General features: G+C 42.9%; 2 protein-coding genes and 1 long non-coding RNA gene across 11 annotated transcripts in view; 2 read left to right on the top strand and 1 right to left on the bottom strand.

Annotated features, from left to right (window-relative positions):
- Nucleotides 1-2,773, top strand: part of LOC111098668 — a 58,326-nt gene extending 55,553 nt beyond the window's left edge. The window contains exon 3 of the long non-coding RNA XR_005369171.1: nucleotides 2,572-2,773. This is a non-coding gene — a long non-coding RNA (uncharacterized LOC111098668). The remainder of the gene's footprint in view (nucleotides 1-2,571) is intronic.
- Nucleotides 2,774-6,626: 3,853 nt separating this feature from the next.
- Nucleotides 6,627-19,348, bottom strand: PEG10 (paternally expressed 10). 2 transcript variants are annotated; one of them, NM_001172543.2, is given in 2 exon segments: nucleotides 6,627-13,107; nucleotides 19,094-19,348. In NM_001172543.2, coding segments are annotated over 1 exon segment (2,259 nt in total). In that variant the 5' UTR covers nucleotides 12,987-13,107; nucleotides 19,094-19,348; the 3' UTR covers nucleotides 6,627-10,728.
- Nucleotides 19,349-19,516: 168 nt separating this feature from the next.
- The window catches only part of SGCE (sarcoglycan epsilon), a 68,710-nt gene continuing 65,309 nt past the window's right edge, over nucleotides 19,517-22,917 (top strand). For 2 of the 8 annotated variants that reach the window (XM_038556842.1, XM_038556847.1), the window contains exon 1: nucleotides 19,517-19,706. In XM_038556842.1, coding sequence (XP_038412770.1) covers nucleotides 19,598-19,706 — 109 coding nt within the window. In that variant the 5' untranslated portion in view covers nucleotides 19,517-19,597. The remainder of the gene's footprint in view (nucleotides 19,707-22,917) is intronic. The other 6 variants (XM_038556846.1, XM_038556845.1, XM_038556844.1 and 3 more) reach the window with 4 other exon arrangements.

The raw sequence follows: 22,917 nt of genomic DNA, 5'->3' as shown, positions 1-22,917 counted from the left end.
TCCTATTTAAGACACTATATTATGCTTACATTTATTTACTATACTACTCTACAATTACAATAAATATAAAATTTATGGAACATAACATACAATATTGTATTGGTCTTCTAGGGCTGCCATAACAAAATAGCTGGGTAACTTGAACACAGAAATTATTTTTTCACAGTTCTGGAGGTTGGAAATCCAAGATGAGGTGCCCCATAGATTTGGTTGCAGATGACCTTCTTCCTGACTTCACATGGTCTTTCCTGTATGTGTATGTGCTACCTCCAAGTTGAGAGTTAGGGCTTCAACATATGGATTTTGGGAGAACAAAATTCAGCCCATAACAAATATTTTATATAGATTATATGGATTAGCCATTTATGGAATACATAAGTGTGGGATTAATCAACATTTAAAAATCCAATATAAAATTATCTAATCCATCTAAACTACATTTTTAAATTAATAAGCATCACATACACAATCTTTGTAGTAGGTATAGACCTTTTAATCTCTAGGTATGTGTCTGTGATAGTCCATTAATTATTTTGTTGTAGGGATGCTATCTCTTCAAAGTGGCCCTCTAGGCCATCACTTTGGATTGGAATCACTATGCAGGTCTTTGTCACATTGACTTTCAGAGTTTCTCCCCAGAGATTTGATCTTCCAAGACGAGAGGAACAAAGTGACAGCAGATATTATGCAGCAGAACTAGGTGTCATCAAGTTCTAAGTGATAAGGATTTTTATACTTAGCGAACCCTGACATGTTGGTTCTAGAATGGTTAGCTTTCCTGATAGGAGTTGTTGGAATGGAGACAACTGTTATACATTTGTATCAATATTGTCCTGAGGACAAACTGGAGCTTATGTTCTATATTCTATACACTTATGGAATCTACACAGGCTTGTCTTACAAAGGTAGGCTTCTGGGTATTATCTGTCTTTCTCTTGCTCCCCTATTAAGCTCTTGATGGATATGAAGCACACTTCTCACCTCATGTCCACAACTGAAATGGGAGAGAAGTAGGAGGACAACTTTAACCTAAGGCCCAAATTGCATTCTACAACTTAGCTTTACCATAATAAAGATGCATTTTATACCAACGAAACTAAGCTGGTTTTTGAAAAGATAAATAAAACACACAAACTTTTAGCTAGACTCAAGAAGAAAAAAAGAGAAAGGACAAAAATAAAATCAGAAATGAAAGAGGAGATATTTCAGCTGATACCACAAAAATACAAAGGATCATTAAAGACTATCATGACTAATTATATACAAAAAAATTAGACAGCCTAGAAGAAATGGATAAATTTGTAGAAACATATAATGTACCAAGGCTAATTCATGGAGAAACAGACTCTTAAACCAATCGCTAGTAAGGAGATTGAATCAGTAATTTAAAAAATCTCACAACAAACAAAAGTCCAGGATCAGATGACTCTGCTGGTGAACTCTATCAAATACTTAAAAAGGAAGTAATAGCGATTCTTCTCAAACTCTTTCAAAAAATAAATATACATATTGAATTTTATGTTGTATACCTGAAACTAATACATTATATACCAAATATATCTCAATCTAAAAATAATAAAGAAAAGAATGCTTTTAAATTCTTATTTAACTTCCTGTGTTCATTTTCAAGTAGGTTCAAGAGAGGAGAGAGGTAATTAGTGAATGTTCTCCTAACCCCAAAATTGGGTTTTGATGAGGTTTAGCCCCTAGTAACAAAACTTAAGCCCAATTCTCAGAATTGGGCATTATTTCAGTGTTGGACTAATGGGGAAATTTGATATGCCATGTGTGGTCCTAAAGCTAGTAAAATGCCATCACCCTACTGTGAGTAATCTTAAGAATTGCGGGTAGTGTTGAAACTCGGGGTGGTACTTCAATGACTCAAAGTTATAGAAATGAGCAAAACATAGTCTTAAAATAAATTTTGGCACAGATTGTAGGATGTTATGCTATTTTATTAGACTTTAACGTAAGGTTGATGTAAATAAGATTTAAATAAGGTTGAAACCTCTTAGTAATAGAATAGAAAAATATTTTTATTAATTTTAAAGAACTTTTACCTATAATGAATGAATTTTCATGAGGAGCTGTTTTTGAGTATAATGCCCACTCATTTCTTTCATGGTTTATGACATGCACTGCTTGAGAAGAACTAGCCAATGACACAAAGTTATGTAAGCGAAAATTAATTTGGATTCTGTGATTTTCTTATCTAAGGTCTATAATGCCAGATCATTAATGATCTTCCAGAGGTTCTCTTGCTTTCTCTTTGGCATTTTTGTCATGGGTCAAAATGGTATTCTGGAAGTTATACTGATTTGCTGGAAAGTAGGATTCTAGATGTACCTGTGTCACCTATCTGTAGGGATTATCCAGGAATAGAATTAGGAAACTTTACTGTGTGCAAAAAGAGTTCCTTGGGAGGAAAGAGCCAGGTAGCCACCTTTTTAAAATTGATCCTTTCTAATTCTCAAATAAGTACTAATCAAAATTTTAAAAATTTAACAAATTTGGTATATTCTACAAAAATAACGCAGATGCCAAAAATTAATAAAGATTCTTTTTTTGCAGCAAATGATGATGACATAATGCCTGTTCACAAATGGCTTGGGCAACTATGCTAAGAACAATTGGGATCTTCTGGCTGGAGAATCCTTGGGTGCTCATCCTTCAACTGCACTAGTCCAAGGTCTGTGCCCAGCACTGTGTCCCCCAAACCCTAGTGTCTGGCACAATGAAAGAAATCAATAAATATTCGGGCTCACAGACACACAGACACACTCATTCATTCATTCATTTCCATCAATTCCAGATTCTTTCCTATATAATACTTAAAAAAGCCAGAAATCAATAAACACACACACACACACACACACACACACACACATACTCACTGTTTATTTATTTCCATCCAGATTATTTTCTACATGTATTCAAAGAACTCAGAAATCAATACATACATTTATTTATATCTAGCTTTTCTATATATATTTAAAGATAGAAATCAATAAATATACAGATATACATATAGACAGAAGTGCATTTAATTTATGCATGCATAAATTAATGCATAAATTCATTGATTTTCATTGAGATTATTTTCTACATATATTCAAAGAGCCCATTAGTCAATTAACATACACATACAGGGGTGTCTGGGTGGCGCAGTCAGTAAGGTAACCAACTCTGTTTTGGACCAGGTTGTGATCTCGGGGTGGTGAGGTTAAGCCCCTTGTTGGGCTCTGCGCTCAGTACCCAGCCAGCTTAAAAAACTCTCTCTTTCTTCTTGTTCCCGTCCCACTCCTCTCTCTTTTAAATAATAAAATTTTGGGGATCCCTGGGTGGCTCAGCGGTTTTGCACCTGCCTTTGGCTCAGGGCGGATCCTGGAGTCCCGGCATCGAGTCCCGCATCGGGCTCCCGGCATGGAGCCTGCTTCTCCCTCTGCCTGTGTCTCTGCCTCTCTCTCTATCATAAATAAATAAAAATAAATCTTTAAAAAAATAAAGAAAGAAAGAAATTCTTAAAAAATATATATACAGACACAGACACGGGCACACAGACACATACACACTTTATTTCCATCCACTTTCTTTTTTATATATATTTCAAGAAGCCAGAGATCAATAAATATACAGAGGCACAAACACTAAATAATTTATAATCGTATTTTTTACTGTATATATTTAAAGCCAGAAATCAATAAATATACAGACACACAGACACACACAGATGAGTACGTGTGCAGGCACATACATAAACACACGTTTATTTAATCTCTAGGTACTTTTCTCTATATATTTAAAGAAGCCAGAAATCAATAAATTTACAGATACACATACACACACACACAGACACACACATTTATTTACTTCCACTCCAATTCTTTTTTTACATATATTTAAAGAAGGTGGAAATCAATAAATATATGGACACAGACACACACACAGACATACACATACTTATTTATTTCTGTCCAGATTCTTTCCTATGTATATTCAAAGAATATGGAAAAGGAGTTAAGGATGGGGGCTGCGTATAGGTATTTATTTCTTCAAGAAAATATTAGGTGCTTCAGTAATAAGTTATATTACATATTTTACAGATATGTACCAAATATTTTCTTGTGTCAGGCATGTTATTTATGAATTCAAAATCATTCATCTTAGTTTTGATTATTATTCCATGAATAATTTTATCTTTCCCCACTATTAAGCTCTTCTCCCTTTTTGTATTCTTGATTTATCTGGAATTTGTTAGTGTACTTTTTGATGTATGGTTTAGAAGAAGTGATTCTTCTCCACAGTCATATTTGATTATTTTTATGTGTTTTTAAAAGTTGTATGATTTCTCATGGTTGTGTAACTTATTTTGTATTACTAATATAATTTATTCAAGAAAGGTAAGAGGGGCAGCTTGGGTAGCTCAGTGGTTTAGCGCCCCTTTGGTCTGGGGTGTGATCCTGGAGACCCGGGATCGAATCCCACATCAGGCTCCCTGTATAGAGCCTCCTTCTCTCTCTGCCTGTGTCTCTGCCTCTCTGTCTCTGCCTCTCTGTGTGTCTCTCATGAATAAATAAATTAAAAAAAAAAAAAAAAAAAGAAAGGTAAGCACTCCAATCAGTGAAACATAGGTTTCTATCAAGATTGACCAGGATACCTGGGTGGCTTAGTCTGTTAAGTGTCTGCCTCCTTATTTTGGCTCAGGTCATGACCTATGGGTCATGACATCAGGGCATTAGATTGAGCCCCTGCTTATGATTTTCTCTCTCTGCCCCTCCCTACCCCCTGCTTATATTCTCTCAAAAAAAATTGATCAATGAAAGTATGTTTATGAAAATAGTATATTCGTGTTTTAAGTAGTGTGGTCCTCATTTTAAACAATTGTTTTAATTAATTATTGGCCTAAACTATGTTGAATAAAAGGGATTCTTTATGTAATTCCTATAGCTACCAAAGAAACCTTGTTGATATCTTTCTGGAAGCCACTTTTTTTTGTAAATCTGTTAATGGATTTTAACAAATATTGCCATTGTTGTACAAAATAAGGCTAATGTTCCAGACTAGCCTTGTGATCAAGTTGCGTAATCTAATACAATCTTGAGGCTCAGCACCTTTTTGTATGTTTCCCTTAAGTTTTCTTTAATCACATGGTTTATGGAGAGAGGTGAGGGTCAGGAGGGGGAGGGGCCTCGGTGTCACAAAAAGGGGATGAATAGGATATTTTCATTTCTTTCAAAGTGATGTGGTTGATAGCTTTTCACCATATTGTTTACATTTTAAGTACTTCCCCACGCAGGCACTTGATAGGCATTCGCTTGTGCTCCCTCTCCCAATTTCCCCAATTCCACCCACCACTCTGCACACCTGCGGAAATCTGTGTACTCTGGGCTGGATGGATAACTATCCAGGGTAGCCCCTTCCAAGGGGAGACAGTTTTTAATTGTGTGTTTTCATCATTAGTTCCAGCTCTTTCTATTTAATCACCATCTTCATGTATCCTTCCCATAAACCGTGTTTATATGACCACCATGTCATATGAACCCAGCAACTTTTTGAAACTGGTACATTAAAGTCCCTTTTTAAAGTTTTCTATATGCAACTTATTATAACTCTGATGTCATTATGTTTTGAAATATAATAGGATGAATTCCTCATGGACTTCATCTGTCACTTTTCTTAACCTTCATGATCACTCTTTTAGTGTTAACTGGTATTTTAAGAATCTGATGCTCATTTCCTGCACATCACCATTTTACTTTATTAGTATGTCTTCCTTTCAGTCCTAATAGTTTGATAATTTTTAAAAAATATTTTATTTATTTATTCATGAGAGACAGAGAGAGAGAGAGAGAGGCAGAGAGGCACAGGCAGAGGGAGAAGCAGGCTCCATGCAGGGAGCCCAACGTGGGACTCGATCTTGGGTCTCTAGGATCACGCCCTGGGCTGAAGGCGGTGCTAAAACGCTGAGCCACCTGGGCTGCCCCAGATAATTTTTCTATTAATAAATATAATAAGATATTATATATTATATATATTAAATATATATTATATATATTTAACATTATATTTAAATATAATAAATATAAATATAATAATATATATAGTTTATATATATATAATATATATAATAAATATAATAATAATGTCTTCCATGAAGAACTTATATTAAAAATAAATTTTTTATAGGTCAAAAGAATCACTATTATGTGGCTTTATATGTTAAAGCTTTGCATCTTAAAGATTTTATATTGTATCAGCAGTGCATTGTGTTATTTTTATTTTATATATAAAATTTTGAAGCCAGGAATGATTTAGTTGATTTCCTGGGGTATCCTGGATAATGGACATTGGGTTGTTTGATTTACGTGTTCTTTATACCACCCCCCACTTCTGAACTTATTCCCACCCTCCCTCTAGACTCCTAGACCCCCCACCCTGCTCCACCCTCCTCTTCCTTCCCCCACCCTCATTATCCCTCCACCTCCATTGCTTCCCATCTCCCTTCCGCCCCCACCCTCCCCACAACCCCACCCTCACTGCTGCAACCTCCCCTCTCCGTTCCTCCCCCCCATCCCCCCACATTCCTTTGATGTTGGTGGACAATGCTGGAATGATCAGGACACAGTTTGCACTTAACCGCTAAATCTTTATTAATTGAATTTTTATTATAACATCAATACAATTATTAGTAAATAGAAATACAGCAATAAAATGGGGAAGGGTAGGGAGGTGGTTGGGGTAGGGAGAAGAGGCAGGGGTTAAGTAGGAGGCCCACAGACAGGGTTCTTCTTCATCACTTTTCTGTAACTTCTATGAATATTTACCATCCATCATTACCAATTTTATTCCGGCAAGAATTTCTCAAAGAGTATCTACTTGTCCTGACTCTCCAAAGGCTTTGCTCACAATCTGGATCCTTGGAGTTAACACCCAGGGCAAAGAGCCTCTTTTAAACTATTCATCCAATCACTTTTGAGCTTTTTCCCACTAGAGTTTTATCCATGTCCAATTTGCTCTAAATAGGTTCATCTCCCTGTAGTTCCCTCTGAGTTTATTTGCAAGCTTTAAGGGTAACAATCATAGGGTAAAGGATCACAAGTAAGTACACATGTCCACTTAGAGTTATCTAATACATAATATCATGCTAACTTTTAAACTAACCCCACCCACCTAAGATTACTTAGTCCCTCCCACCCTAAAATAATTATATATATCCCCTATTACTTAAAATGATTACATAAAGAAATAAAAACAATGCAATGTCCACAGACTAATTCCATCAATCGCATTCTACAATCTGAAACAACAAAGAACTTTCAAGTCCCACTAGATGCTCATTCTTCAGATGAAAACGTAGCATGGTTCCCACCCAGCGCTTCATCTCAGCAGGTGGTCCTTCATGTTTGCCCAGGTCTTTCCAGCAGAATGTTCTCTGTTGCCAATCTTGGAATCGTAGCTGACCTTCGATGTCTGTGGTGGATGACAACCGGATCAATTCAGGAGCCCAAGAGGTACCTGCGAACTTAAACAGAAATCCAGACTGCACTATGTAGACGTGCCCCTCTTTGTTTTGTGCACAAGTTCCTTATGTCACCTCTCATGATTGAATCAAACGAATTCTCCATTTTCTAGCATCTAATACAAATACCTCATTGCTCAGACTAAACTGACCCTTCAGAAATGCACGTAAACTTCCTCCATCTCAATATCTTAGCATGATGACCTTCATTAGTTCTCTCTGGGTGTGTCTAACAATGGGAGCTCATATCTTCTTCCTTGATTTAGTTAAGACCGAATATTTGGGTGAAAAGTTAACCAAATTTGCCAGCTTGTTTCGAAAAGGTGAATGGCAGCTTTGCTTAATAATTCTTATGTTTTGATTTATGTTCTTTAGGCTTTCTTTATTTTGCTCCCTTTCTAACTCCCTTAGAGATTTAATTTCTTTGTTCTTTCCTTCCTTATGAATAAAGACATTTTGTGGGGAAAATGCCAAAAAAGGTATTCAATTAACATAATCAACAGCAACAAAATAAATTCAGTGAGTGAAAGGAAACTTATTAAATTCTGATACTATAGAATAAATTTGAAATTACTTATCCTTAACACCTACATTTATAGATATTATATATAGCAATAAGGCATAGAACACACTGCCAACAGTTTTTCACGAGCTTTACTGAACAGCCAAATGTGGGTCAGGGTCTTCATCCAATGAGTCGTTGACCCACACCACCATGCTCTGCCTGACCGTTGCTGTTGTTGGTCAACCCCTCCGGACTTGCTTGCAGGGATGGCAAATGTCCGTGTGCTCATGCCAGGGCTGCAGACAATGACCTATTTCTAGGCCCTCTGCAGCTTGAAAATCAATTGACAACTGTAAATTTGACACAAAACAACTTGAATTCAAATGTATGGATGATGGATTGATCTGAGGTAAACTGAAGTGACGCTTCAAAAGAGTCCAGAAGCACAAACGCACCATTTTCAAAGTAATTACTCGAAAACACATGAGTGATTGACAAGCTTTCGGATTCCATTGAAGAGAAAGTAGCCAATTAGGTATCTTCTTTGAATTTGTATCTCTTTTTGTGTGATTTTTTTTTTTAAAGGCCCAATTGATAAAATTGAAGTCCTATACGACGTTAAGCTAGAAGATTGAAGATGAACAGGATGAACTATTTTACAAATACTCCAGTTCTGAGGAGCCTCTCATTCACAGTGTTGTAAGAGAAGTTCACAGTCAAGAAATATTTTACACTATGTTACTTATCAATTTTAATTAGTTCAACAATAAGAATTTGATAGTAGTTTGTAATTCAATGGAAATAACTTCTGAAAGCAGTCATCACTTTAAAACACTGTTAAAAGACACTAGTAACCTACGGCTAAAACTTTTAAGTATTTAAACATGCAAGAATAAGGGTGGAGGGTAATGAATGTGTGAAAGATGATGTTGATGAAAAATGAAACTTCACCGTTAGACTCCTCTTCATGATTAGCAACTTGAAATATATACCATGTTGTCTACTGCTCAAACTGTGTTTTGGCAATTGGAGGTTGCGTACTGAAACACAAGCCCCTTGAAGCCTGCCTCTTTCTTCTCCGTGCGTGGCAGCAAAATGGAGTCTCAGCAACCAGGCAGGAAAGATGACACAAATCCTGCAGCAGGGTTAGTGGCAGTAGTAAAGAATTAAACAGAAAGAGAGAGGTTAGACAAACAGTTCAAGGTAGTAGCAAAAGACCAGGTAAAGAAGTCAGGCAGTCCCAGGTTAGCACAAAGCATCCAGGAGACTAGATGTCATCACTGGACTGAAGACAACGCTTGTGTTGTCTGTTGCTTTGAGTCGCTTGAGGCCTTTCATTTCGTTGGCAGCTTAGTTTTGTCTCCATCCTCTAAAGGGGACCCCTTTCCACTGTGTGAACTCTGATCCTTTAAGGTGGTTACCCATCAGGTCACCCTCTGGATGTAAAGCTCACTAAAGAAGTCCGTTATCTTCAAGACAGTGTCCAGCGCCCCAATTCTTCTTCTTCAAAGATATCCCTCGCAGGCATAGGAGTGTGGGTCTGGGTGCTAAGTTCATGTCCCCTCTCTAAGCATCCTAATGCTACAGTCTAGTGAGGGGACTGGTGATGAAATGCCCAGATGCATATGGAGGCAGACATATGGAGAGATGCTTCCAAGACTTCAGGTGACCCTCTTCCAGCCAATAACAACGACGCTCCAAAATTCCTTCTGAAGTACCAGGACAAGTTGGTAACGTTAACTTAGAGTCTCTTAAGAGTTGAGTACTGGTTAGGCGTCCTTTTGATTTGCTACTCATTAGCTCTCCTACATGATGGAAAGGTAGTGATGCTTCATAAACATCTGACACACGAGCCACCAACAGTCTCTGGTTACCAGGTTTAACATTTTGTGGAAGCCATTACTGGCATGATGATGGTAAGGTGTTGTGAGAAAGCCAGAGTTCTTGGGTACGTGTGATTTGCACCAGGGTGTGAAGGCACACTCTAAACATGCAAGAGTCCCATCTGAGAGAGCACTTCCCTTCTGAGGCCTGAGGTGTTTCTGTTGCAGGGGCTTTGCCTGCTCCTGGGAGAACCGGTCTGCTCCTTGAGATTTAACGGAACCATGAAAGCGGAGTTTGAAGATGGTGAAGTTTCTAAAGGTGCAGCAAAACAGATCGCGGAAGCCACCTTACACTGCACCAACAAACTTGGCTTCCTTAATAAGGCGTCGGTCCTCCAGGGATGTTGTTAAAGAGTACCGAAACTGCAAGAAAAGTCATGTCCTTCTCCTCCTCCTCCGTCTCCCCCTCCAAAAAGCAATCGGCGTTTCCTGTGTTCGCATCAGCTTCTCTGTAAATGTCAATCATGGAATCTGGCAGCCCATTAATTTAGATGGTGACAGAGTGAGTTTCAGCAGGTAAAACCCAGGCTTCCAGGATTCGCTGGGAAGTAAACTTACGACGAATTTTAGTTAGGTTGGCAGTTGAGGTGGAAAACTGAGAGATAATTCGTTGGTAAATATTCTGTCGCTCTCGGAGAGCTTGCTTTTTAGGATGTGTGCCAGTCCAGGGTGGCTCTGACCTTCCTATAGCCATTGCAGAGAGGGCTGTGCCTCAGGCTGGCCCGAAGATGCAGTAGCCTACTTACGCACACAGTCACCGATTGAGAAGCTGAACAGGAGTGCAGTGTGAGGGCAGAGATCCTGAAGGACACGACAGGTGTTTACATGGTGCTGTAGGACGGCGGCGGCGGCGGCGGCGGCGGCGGAGGCGGCGGCTGCGGCGGCGGGTACTGGGGCACCGGAGGCTGGCGGTACCAATGCGGATTCCAAGTGATCATCACGGGGACATAGAGCGATCGTCCATGTCCATCTCGCCCCACTGGGTACCAGGCGAATCCTACCGGGTAGGTCGGGTACGTGGCGTACGTGGGGTACGTCTGGTATCCAGGTATTTGAGGTACATACTCCGTGTACGTCGCCAGGTGAGCCTGGTCATCCAAATTTGGAATGGAGAGTCGAGGATACTGGTTCTGGATGGTGAAGCTGTTGGGAGCTCGGCAGTCGTAGGAAACTTGCAGTTTCCACCCCCTTTTCACCTGGAGAACTTGGGCTCCGTTGGGGGCGATGGTTGGAGTGATGAGCCCATCCTTGACGTTTCTGGCCACGAAATCTCGCAGGGCTGCCATCTCGGGTTCGGACAGGGAGTACACGTGTCCGCTGGGGATACTGTGTGCTCCAGGGATCATTTCTATGGTCGGGTCGACCAGGCGGTGGTCTGGGTAGACGTTTTCATCCACCGGAGTGTACACATTCTGGACGTAGTAATACCTCACCGGCTGGTAAACTCGGTATCCATCCACCGGGTAGTAAAAGGACGGCTGTGCTGGTGGTGGGAGCGACGGAGGTATTGGGGAATACATCCGGCAGTGGTATCGGCAATATTCGGAATCGAAGACGATGGATCGGGTGCTCCACGTGATGTTGGGATCGTGTGTGCTCAGCCAGCGCACCCCCAGGACGACGGGGAAGAAGGGAGACTGAGTCACGTCGAATGACAGCACCTCACGGTGATCTCCCAGGTCGACTATCAGGTCGTGCGTTTCGTGGACAACGGGGCCCGAGGCTATGGGACGCCCATCGATCGCTTCTACGAGTATTGGCCAGTCCTTGACCCTCAGAGGAATTCCGTTCTGGGCAACGTACTCGTGGTCGATGAAGTTGCCGGAAGCACCAGAATCGATCATGGCGCGGACGAACAGGGTGTGTCTGCCCGGGAGATGGATCTGGAGCATCACTTGCAAGTGTGGAGATGAAGCATCATCTTGTGGGGACCTTATTATTTCTGGCCCGGTCGCTGAAGGTCCCTCTACAGCGGGGCCGGGGAGTTTCCCGCCGGCGAAGCCTTGGAGGCCTTGGCAGGACAGTTGTCGGCGTAGTGACCCCCGTTGCCGCAGTAGAGGCACAGGTTCAGCTTTCGGCGCCTCTCCTTCTCTTCCTGGGTCAGGCGCATGCGGGCGCCGCCCACAGGCTCGGTGGGGTCCACCTGGTGGTGGCTCGTGATGTGCGGCAGGACGAGCGCGCGCGGCGGGGAGCGCGGCTTGCGAGCCGCCGCCGCCCTGGCCAGCCGCCGCTCGATGTGGATGCACTGGCCGATCAGGGCGGACAGCGACTTGGCGACCTCGAGGCGCGACAGCTCGGCCTGGATGTGGTCGCTGAGGCCCTCGTGGTACTGGTCGATCAGCGCGGGCTCGTTCCAATCCAGGTCCTGGGCGATCATCTGGAAGGCGTTGGAGTAGTCGATGACCGACCCCATGCCTTGGCGCAGACGTCGGATCTTGCGCTTGGCAGCCTCCCGCCTCTGCGGGTCTTCAAAGACGTGCTTCATTTCGGTCATGAAGGCGGGGTAGTTGTGCATCAGGTAGTGGGATCGCTCCAGCTTGGCGGAGGCCCAGCGGGCGGCACGGCCCGTCATCATGCTGGTCACGAAGCAGACGCGGACGCGGTCGACGGAGAAATCTCTGGTGCTCTTTTCCATGAAGAGCTGGCACTGGGCCATGAACGGGACCAGCATGTCGGGGTTGCCGTCAAACTTCTCAGGAAGGTCGTCCGGGCACTCCTCCTCTAGCGGAGTGGGTGGGGCAGCGGCGGCTGCAGCACCTCGGAGCTCCAGGTCGTCCTCCTCGTCCTGAGGGGCGGGCTCCACTTGCTCGCGCAGGGAGGTGTTCTCCTCTGTGAGCTTCTGCACCTGGTTCTGCAGGTTGTTGTTCTCCTCGGACTGCTTCATGACCTTCTCTCGGAGGTTGTTGATCTCTTCAGAGAGATCGTCTCGCCTTCGTTCGGCCAGGTTGGGGATGTACTGGCCCCTTGGGGCGCTGCGTGAGGATGAAGAAGAGGAAGAGGAGGAGGAGCAGGAGGAAGAGGAGGAGGAGGGGCCGTTGGGGGGAGGAGGAGGAGGAGGAGGTGGGCAGTCGGGCCCCAGGGTGAGGGTTGGCGTGGGAGGAGACCTCCCAGGTGTAGCTTCGCTCCTGTGGGGATGGAGGCCCTGATCCTGGCCTCCTCTTCCACCCTTTCTTCGTTTTGTTTTCAAAAGCTTTTTGTTTCTGTAAAGGAAGATAAAAGCAGAAGTTTATCATCCACGTTCAAAGCAGCACACTACAAAAAAGATTTTAGCATCTAAAGTAGCCACTAAAGTACCTTAAATACGTGAGTATTTAAAGTAGCCATTAAAATACTTTAAATACATGAGTATTTAAAGTATCCACTAAAATACTTTAAATACATGAGTATTTAAAGTATCTCTTTGCTCTACTTGCTTACATTAATATTTAATAAACAAACACAGATCTTGCAAAAGGGAGAAACAAGTTAATAATCAATTAAGACAATAGGTAGTAACAAAAAGCACCCTACTTTTTAACGTCCAAATGACCTTTTTCCTCATCAAATGTCACCTATTATGATTCAACAACAATGCATACCGGTATCAACAGCAAGTTTACCTTCACTGACCGTAAAAGAATGCGGAGACATTCCAAAATACCAGTTTGGATCAGGAGGGCACAGCAAGAAACTTTCAAGTCAAAGATGGAGACCAAATTAAAAACACAAAGCCAAAATGATAATTGTTATTAGACGGGTTACCTGAAAAAGAGCTAATAATCCAGCCAATAGGGAACCAAAAAGAAGGGTGGGGGATTTAAATCACACTGCCTGTATTCATCAGCCGGGGGAGGGAAGAGGGCACTACCTCCATGGTGAAGGTCACTAACTGATTATCAAAACAAACAACAACAACAACAACAACGGTCACGAAACCCACAAGATTGTCTAAATCCAACATAATCTGATTTCCCAGAGAGAATTCCCTTCGGGACAGAAGTGGCACCGAGCAGCAACGTTGTGTATCAGCCTCTCTCCTTATTATGCAGTTCATCAACAAATGTTAATTGATGCCTCCTAGGAAGAGCTAGGCTATTAAATGGGACAGTCAAAAAAGCCCAAAAAGAGAATACCTCAAATTTACAGTATGGATTTAATTAGGTAATGCAGGTAAAGCAGTGAATACTTAACAACTGTTAGCTGATATTAATAAGAAAGGTAACTTTCTGTGTAAAGAGGCTAAGATTAAAACAGGGAGGGCCTGCAACTATGGCAACCTAGGCAGGCATTTCCCACCTAAAGACATTACTTTTTTTGGGGGGGGGGGGAGGGGGGAATACGCTGTTGGCCAAACAAATCCAGGGCCTCATTTGATTTGCAGGTCACCAGTTTCCAACTTCTGGTTTTTAAACAAGATTTGTCAGCACAGTCCCACCCAAAAGTTTATAATTTAGAGCAGGATAGGGCTGTACTCCTAGGTGGTGAGTAGCAACATGGGGGGCATTGGGGGTTTGGGGGATTAAGGTCTTAATTATGGGTATGGTGACAATAAATCACACATACAATAAATCCAGCAGTGTTTATGTACTTCCTAAAATGAGGGTTAAATGCATTTATAGTAACTTAATTTTAACTTTTTATAATTTTTAAATGAGCATTAAGTTCTCATATTTGGAAAACTTTAGGAAAGCGCTCAAAAGTTTAAAACCATAATTTGTAAAAGCAGGCAGACTGCCCATTCACTAAATTTTAACTTGGCATTCCTGGTCACCTGTTCTTCTCTGACCCATCAAGGCAATAATGGACACTAAATTAATTATATTAATTAAAGCCCACAAAGATAAATGTGTTATTCAAAGAAGTTATGTGAAAAATAGCTAATATTTCAATCAATAGGGTACAAGAAAAAAAAATGAGGCCCTGGATTAGTCACAAAATAGTGTGATTTTGATTTATTAAATTAAAATCTTTATTTTTTTAAATTAAAAGCTTTAATGTCCCATTAAAAAACAATAAACACAAGTCAGGTGACTCAAGTGCCACTTCTGTATCTAGACATTAATACTTAGAAAACTTAGAAAACTTCTGGAAAGGCCTTCATAGCTCGGCCTGGCGTTGCCTGACCCAGGTCAGGAAGGTTAACAACCCACATGTCAATCACAGTCATTGGGGGGAGCTTTACTGAGGTTCCAGTCTCATGGTTTTAATATCTGCAAAACATAATAATAGGACAGATATAACAACACATTCAGAAATCAGCAAACAATCATTGTATATTGTTTAAGGAATCAAAAGATCAATAAGGGCTTAAAATGCAAATGATTTTAGTAGACAGGAAGGTAACATAAAAGTGAGAAGAAACTGGAGTTAAGACAATAAGGAGTGGGCTGGTGACTATGTAATTTAGGGATGCATGTCCCCTCCCCAGAAACATTCAATTCTTTAAAATATTTTTAATCCAGTGCTGGTCAAATAAATTAAGGGCCTTATTTGACTTGCAAGGTCACCAGTGTGAGACCCCTGACCTTTACCAAGATCAGGCATCAGGTACCCACCCCTGGGATTTTTAATTTTGGTGTGGGATTCTAAATCCTAAAGGAGATAACTGCCCAGAGAAGAGTAGTGTAACCTTTAAAAAACATAGGATAGTCGGCAGGCAGGTTAACATTCAATGTAAATAAAGCTTAAAGATATTTAAATAGCAACTAGAGCACCAGTTAATTTGGGAACAGGAGCACTGTGACTTGATTTGCACCTCCCACCCCTTACTAGGGGCTGGATTGTGGAGGTCAGGCCCAAAGGCCCCATTCCTAAAACCTGAAATGACACACAGTACTGAGCCAAGTCACATGGGATAGATGTCACCTTTACACATGAAAAAGAATCCAGTGTTAGTCTATATAGGAATTAAATACATTTGATTGACCTTTGACTCTTCTTGAAGACTTCTAAAAACTTGTTCCCCAAACACACCAAAAAGTAACAGTAGCCAAAAAACACTGCACATTAAACATCTCATTAGAAAATGACACTTCATTAAGCAACTCTTAATTGCTTTATATTTTCAAATGTCCCAATTTCTTTTTTAGTACCATGTATACTATTTGTGAAATGCAAATTATATTAATATGCATATTTTTACCATTGTTTTGAACTTTAAAAAAAACATAGAATTTCGAAAGGAAGTGGGGGTAGGGTGACGGGGGGGGGGGGGGGGGGGGGGGGCTGGGGATTAACTGAAAGCTGTAATTACCACAAGTATAAATACATAAAGATATGTAAATTGCATATTTATTAGGGGGTGGGTGACAGATATTTGGGAGTCAGAGTCCTGGCTTATGGCTTACAATATATGAAACCAGGTTTTAAAATTTCTTCATTTTATTAGAAACATAAACATGGTACATCTGACTGGAGGTAAGGCATCAGATGTTTTATGTGTATGTTTTATAATGCCAGCTAAAACCCTCCAATCTATTTTTTAATGTAACCACTTTATGTTACATTATACAAAATGTAAATATGACAATTATGTACCATTGTGAAGTAGTCCACTCACCCTGAATTTAAATAGCCAATTAGCTTGTTTTTACTTTTAAAAAGCTATTTTGAATATCTTAAATATGTATAGTTTTGTATTATAATTACAGCTTACATTATTAGAGTTTAAATTTTTTTTTTTTTTTTTTTAAAGGATCCAGTTAAGTGAGAGATAAGGCAAGCAATGCCTTAGACAATCCTGGACAGCAAAGCACCAGGGGGAAAAAAACCAGAAAACACCTGCAGACACCAAAGAAGGCACTGAATCAGCCAATTCACACTGGTCATTTAACATATATTTAATGAATGCCTACCATGTGCCAGGCACAATAAATATGTAGGCAAGTTAGCCAGGGCTAATCCCCTAGAGTGCCCAGAAAAAAACCCCAGCTTCATAGGCACGCAGATAAACACCTCATCCTTGCCCCAAGGCCAAGCCAAAGGTACCAATAAGCCACTTAAAACTCCTATGAAACACAGTTCAAGTTGTTCCTTATTTTGTATCCACCGAAGAATCTGATTCCAATAAGCCACCACAAATGTCCACAGTGTCTCAAAAAACCCTTAAATGTGAAAAGTATTTAAAATAGTTTATTTTTCATTTGTAGTAAAAACTTTTAGCTGGATCGCCCTTAGAGGCACCATCCAGATCTGAGCAGAAGTAGCTTTCATAAACCACTATCAAGTATTTAATTGTGGAATGATGTCATTTAATATATGCAAAGCACTTGTAAAAAGTGCTTGTAAATCCCAGGTATTATCACCATTGTTGCTAATTGTTCTTATTTATTATTCTTATATTTATTAGACACCAGTGGATAAAGAGCAAAATCGGCGCCGCCGAGAAACCGCAGGTGGGAGGGGCTGTGCAGCCAGGCTCAGGCCGTGAAAGCAGTGAAGGCGCGCAAGCGCAGAGGAGGTGGGCCTGTAGGGAGGGGCTGGGGGCTCTCACTGCGCAGGCGCAGGCGGGCTCCAGGAGGCGGGGCCGTAGGCCACCACGCAAGAGGCTAGCCCAGGGAGGGGCCAGGCTTTGGAGAGGCAATGTCTGGGGGGACCACCTCAGAGGAGGCGGGCCTGGGGGCAGGCGGGGGTCTGGGGGAGCAGCCTCAGAGGCGGGCTCAGGGAGAAGCGGGGCGTGGAGGAGCGGCCTCAGAAGAGGCGGGCTCAGGGAGCGGCCTCAAAGGGGGCGGGGCTTGGAGGAGCGGCCCCAGAGGAGGCGGGGCTTGGAGGAGCGGCCCCAAAGGAGGCGGGGCTTGGGGGGAGCCCCCCCAGAGGAGGGGGCTCAGGGAGAGGCGGGGCTGGGGAGAAAGGGTCTAGAAGGCGCGCTCTAGGAAGGCGCGCTGCAGAGGAGGCGCGCTCCGAGTAGGCGCTGGGAGGCGCTCAGCACGCGCTGAGCAGATACTGCAGAGAAGGCGCGCTAGAATGGGCGGGGCGGGTCTGAGACTGGCTGTTTGCCTCTCCCGGGATCCCCCCCCTTCCCCAAACCCCTCCCACCGGCCTCCACAGCCAGATTCATTTCATGCAACAAGAGCAATCACCCCCAGATCCAACCCCCGCCCCCCATACTAAGCAAACCCAACAGTTCCCACAAACTGTTGCTGGACGCCAGTTCGCGCCACCTTTACAACTACACCGCCACTTCAATCAAGCGCAACTAGGCAAGGCAGCCCGCTCTGCCACCACCAGAAGATTCCCTTTTACACTCAAGTCAGTGCCCCTCCACTCCACTGCTATAGCAGGAATGGTGTGGGCAGAATGTTAAACACTAATTTTTGCCCGGGGCTCCATTTTGTCTAACAGCACCATCATGCAGACGACCGTCCTGCAGAAAAACATAGTGGGAGCCATTCCAAAAGGTGTGTTGGAGACAAAGGGTGGGGTCCCCCTCTGAGAAGGCAGTAATCTTACTCTGCAGCTCTTGTCCCCTTCCAGCGGGTTTCTTTGTAGCGTAAAACAGTGCAGCTTATCTACCTCTGCAGCTGTTATTACTTTGTAGCGCATTTTAGGTGTAAATTCTCTGCAGTTCATGTACCTCTGCAGTTCCTGTGCCTCGTAGCACAATGAAGCGCTGTTGTAGTGCTAATGGTATCATTTCTGTAGCGCTGATCTTCGGCAGCTCAGATTTTGTAACGCGTTTAAAGCGTCAATCAGTCATCAGTCTGCAGCTCATACACTGCTGCAGTTCCTAATGGTTCGTAGCGCATTGAAGTGCCCATCAGCTTGTAGCGCAACTGAAGCGCCCATCCATCTATAGCGCATTTGACGCGCTTATCGGTTTGTAGCGCATTGAAGCACCCACCAGCCTGTAGCGCATCTGAAGCGCTTATCCCCTTATAGCGCATCGAAGCGCCACTTAGTTAGTAGCGCCTATCACCATGTAGCGCATTTGAAGAGCAAATTGCACGTTGGTCTGTAGCTCATGTCCGTCTGCAGCTCATGTCTGTCCGCAGCTCATGTCCGTCTACAGCCCTTCTCTGGACTTGAGTCCTGGAAATCGAAGCCCTGGAGGCTTGGCTTCTCCACTCTGTTTTGGGGGTTCGGCCGGTGAAGGCGTGACAAGATTTGCGTGGAGACATTTAGGGGCACTACTGCATCTCCCGCAGCTCCCGCAAAGGACAGGGAATGAATGTGATCTTAATAAAAGAAACATCCTCACCGCATACTCACCACGCGAGGACTCCTCTGCGAAGACAGGAGGACGGGGTCCCACACCTGTGCCAGGCGTGGGTTCCGCCGGGTGCTCCGCGGCCCGGAGTGGCTCCGGACGCGAGCCCGCTCAGCGGACCTCTGGCGAGGCTCGGTGGACCCTCTCGGCTGTTCTCCCCAGGTCGCAGTCAGGTTTCTTCGACACACACCAACCGAAGTTGAAGCGCGTGTACCGGGAGCGCCGACAGGGAGCCTTATATAGGCTGAACAGAGGAGGGGGGCGCCAAATCCCAGCGTGCTCCGCGGGGTAGGGGGGCGGAGGGGAGCGGGGGCGGAGGGGGGATGGGGTGGGGATGGGGTGGGGGTGGGGGCGGCGGCCGCGCTACGCGGGCCCGCCGCTAGAGGGAGCACGGGATTAAGGAGGGGGTGCGGGATGCTGATGCTGAACCGGCCAAGCTGGGAGGAAAGAAGAAAGGGAGGGGAGGGGAGGGAGAGTCGAGGACGGCCGGCCTAGCCAGGCCAAGAATGCAATTGCCCCGGTGGTGGGAGCTGGGAGACCCTTGTGCTTGGACGGGACAGGGTCGGGGGACACGCAGGATGAGCCCCGCGACCACTGGCACCTTCTTGCTGACAGGTTAGTGGCCCGCGCGCGACGGGAGGTGCTGGGGCCAACAGGCCGCCGCCTCCCCATCCCCCGCCCGGGTTTTGGGGTGTCTGGGCGCATCTCCTGGGTGTCCTCCCCTCTTGCTGCCCCCGTTCCCACCGCACCCCGCGCCCCAATCCCCGGGCCCAGGGAGGCCCTTCCCAGGCTTGACCCCTGGCCTTTTTTCTCTGCGCCCCCGCGGGCCCCTCCCTGCCCGGAGCTCGCAGAGATTCCCGCTCCAGTTTCCATTCCTACCACCCCCAGCCCCCTCACCCTCGCCCCCCGTTTCCCAGCCCTGGTGGTGGACCTTTCCTCATCCCCTAGCTGCAAAGACTTGGGGGTTGTGGCCCATTTTCCTGGGGGGTCGTTACCGCACGAGTGGGGCGCTGCGGCCCGGAGACGAGCCATAGGAAACGGGGGTCGGGCTGCGTCCCCTTCCACACAATCGCACCCTTTCCCTCTTTTCCTTGAATTCGATCCGGAGAGAGCACAAAAACGTGCCTTTGGAACACCTAATTCCCCCCCTTCTTCCTAAGAGCGTTTTCGCGGCGGCGGCGGCGGCGGCGGCGGCGGCGAGGTCGTGTTTTCTGGGGTTTCCCGGAGCGGGCGGCGGATCGTGAGATACCGGGAGCCAAGCAGGGCGCGTGCGGGTCAGGGGTGACCCCGGCCCCGGCCGGAGCCGCTGCGACAACATTTGCCCCACCAAGTGCGCTGTTTTGAAAAGCAGAAACAATTAAAAGCAGCTGTGGATGCCTCCCCTGCGCCCGGAGGCTCCGGAGGCTCCCAGCTATGGCCTTTAGGCGGTGATTACAAGGTTCAGCCAGAGCCCTCGTTCTCCCTGCAACGTTACATTTCTCTAAATCTTGTAGAGAGAATGAATACGTTTAGTCACGGTAACCGCATGTTTAATCCTTTCCAGCGTGTTGCCGAGATTCTGCCGCAAATGTTTGTGTGTATTTATGCACAGAAACATACGTATTTGACGTTAGATAAAATTGCAGGGAGTTACCAGCGCCTGAAATCCTGATGAGGAAGGATGCTTAGACTTAGACGACAACCACCACAACAACGAGGATTTCCATTTAAGCGCCTCAAAAGTGTTAGGCTCCGAGCAGGATAATTTGTTGATGATCTTAGAAGTTGTTTAAGTTAAAAATGGAAAACCGATTGTCTACAGCTGGATGAGGTTTCTGAAATACGGATGAGACCTTTGCAGTTGAAGGCTAAAATGGAGCATATTTTAGTACCTTTGCCCCAGATTATTTATACGTATGGGATAAATAGGAATTTGGCCCGTTGTAGAGGACAAGGTGTCAGGGATCGGACTTGAAGCTAGCTTTTCTAAGAATAAACAAAACCGGAGCACATTTACTGAGATATTACTTTCTGTCAGAAATTAAATGTTGACCATATGAATGAATGAATGAATGAATGAAGATTTCCAACAATGAGATAGATTTTCCTAGGAAGTTGGGGGTGAACACAATTATATTTTTTAGAAGTGCTTTTTAATCTTGAGATGTTCATCCTTTTCTGCAAGATAAAATAATTTTTGGATTCTTATGTATGCCAGAGTACCATTCTCTTGACGGCCGAACTGTCAACTCTTTAGGATTTTTTTTTTTTTTCAATCTAGAAAAAGTTACTTCATCTAATTGTTAACTGATAGGTATTCTTTTCCTAAAAAGTGACGTTAAAAACCAAGATAGATGGTAGGGAAACTAAAAGTTTAAAAATCTATCCCAAGACACTTGAAGTTTGAACCACTTTGAACCAATTTAATTTTTTATTTCAAAATGTTAACCAGAATTTTTCTAATATAAAAACAGCTTTAGTATTATTTTTATCATACTAGATTCTTACTCACTGTACAAAATTCAGGAGAAAAAAACTCCAGAAAACTGGGGGGTAAAAAAAAAAACAAAAACCAAGAAAATCAAGATCACCTGTGACCTCTTCATCCTGAACTAACCCCCGTAAACATTATGGAGTTTACTTTTTTCAGACTTTTTTTATGAGAGATATGTATTTCTCTTAAAGCTGCATATGTATGATTCTTAAAAATGAGATCAAATTAATTTTCCTTCATTATTTTCTTTCCAAAGAGACCTGTCAGATAACATTAAATTTGCAGAGGTTTTTTTAAAAAGGAGATAACATTAATTACTTTTTACAATTAAAATTTTAAATGAACAACAATAGGACGTAAATATTTAAAACTAGAGAACCGAGAATTTCCTCTGATCTGTGTGTTCTGACATACACATAGTTATCATTTTGGTGTATTTCTTTGTGTTTTTTATTTCTCAACATATGAAATAATTTTTACTTTGCTTAGAAATAGAATTTTCTAAGAAAAAATGACATATATTGGTACGTAATTATGATAAAACTTTAAAAATATGAAACAACAAAACAATATTAAAAGTAAACACAAAAATACATTGATAGACAAATACTTTAGATAACATTTATGTTATCTTACAAAACAACATTAACTGCCCCTCTGCCCCAATTAATAGACAGGAATTTTGAACACTTTTTTTGACATTTAGTATCCTAAGTGAATTTTTTATATTCTCAGATATTTCCCACCATTGACTATTTGTTACCTATTTTCCACAAGATTACATGTAAAGCAAAAGAAAGTGTTAATGAGCATATTTATTTTATCAAATAATAACTGGTCATTGTGTTTGAACACTTTAATCCATTTTTAAGAGCATTTGCTCTGGATCTATGAAGCTGTTGTTTTACCACCTGCATTTAACTTCTTATGTAGTAGGAAAATTGCATTTCAAAACAAAGTAGAATTTTCCCTTGTCAGGTAATAACTGCACTTTCTACTTGGACATTTACCTATTTTATGACAATTTGCCATGTATCTGTGAAGCTCTTGATTTACCTCGTATATTTAGCCTGATTTCTAGGGTGGTGGGAAAATTGTATTTCCAAACGAAGTGGAATTTTCACTTGTCAAATAATAACTGGACTTTCTAGTTGGACATTTTATCTCTTAAATGAAAATTTGCTTTGGACCTATGAACCTGCTGATTTGCCACATGCATTTGGCTTAACTTTTGGTATGGTAGGGAAAATTTATTTCTAAGCAAAGTAAAATTTTCAGTTGTCAGTATAGCTGGACTTAGTATTTGGTCATATTAGACTTAGTATTTCGTCATCTTATCTCTTTATTATAAGA

Source organism: Canis lupus, chromosome 14 (assembly GCF_011100685.1).
Source record: "Canis lupus familiaris isolate Mischka breed German Shepherd chromosome 14, alternate assembly UU_Cfam_GSD_1.0, whole genome shotgun sequence".
Lineage (NCBI taxonomy): Eukaryota > Metazoa > Chordata > Mammalia > Carnivora > Canidae > Canis > Canis lupus.
This window is presented reverse-complemented; position numbering and strand designations above follow the sequence as displayed.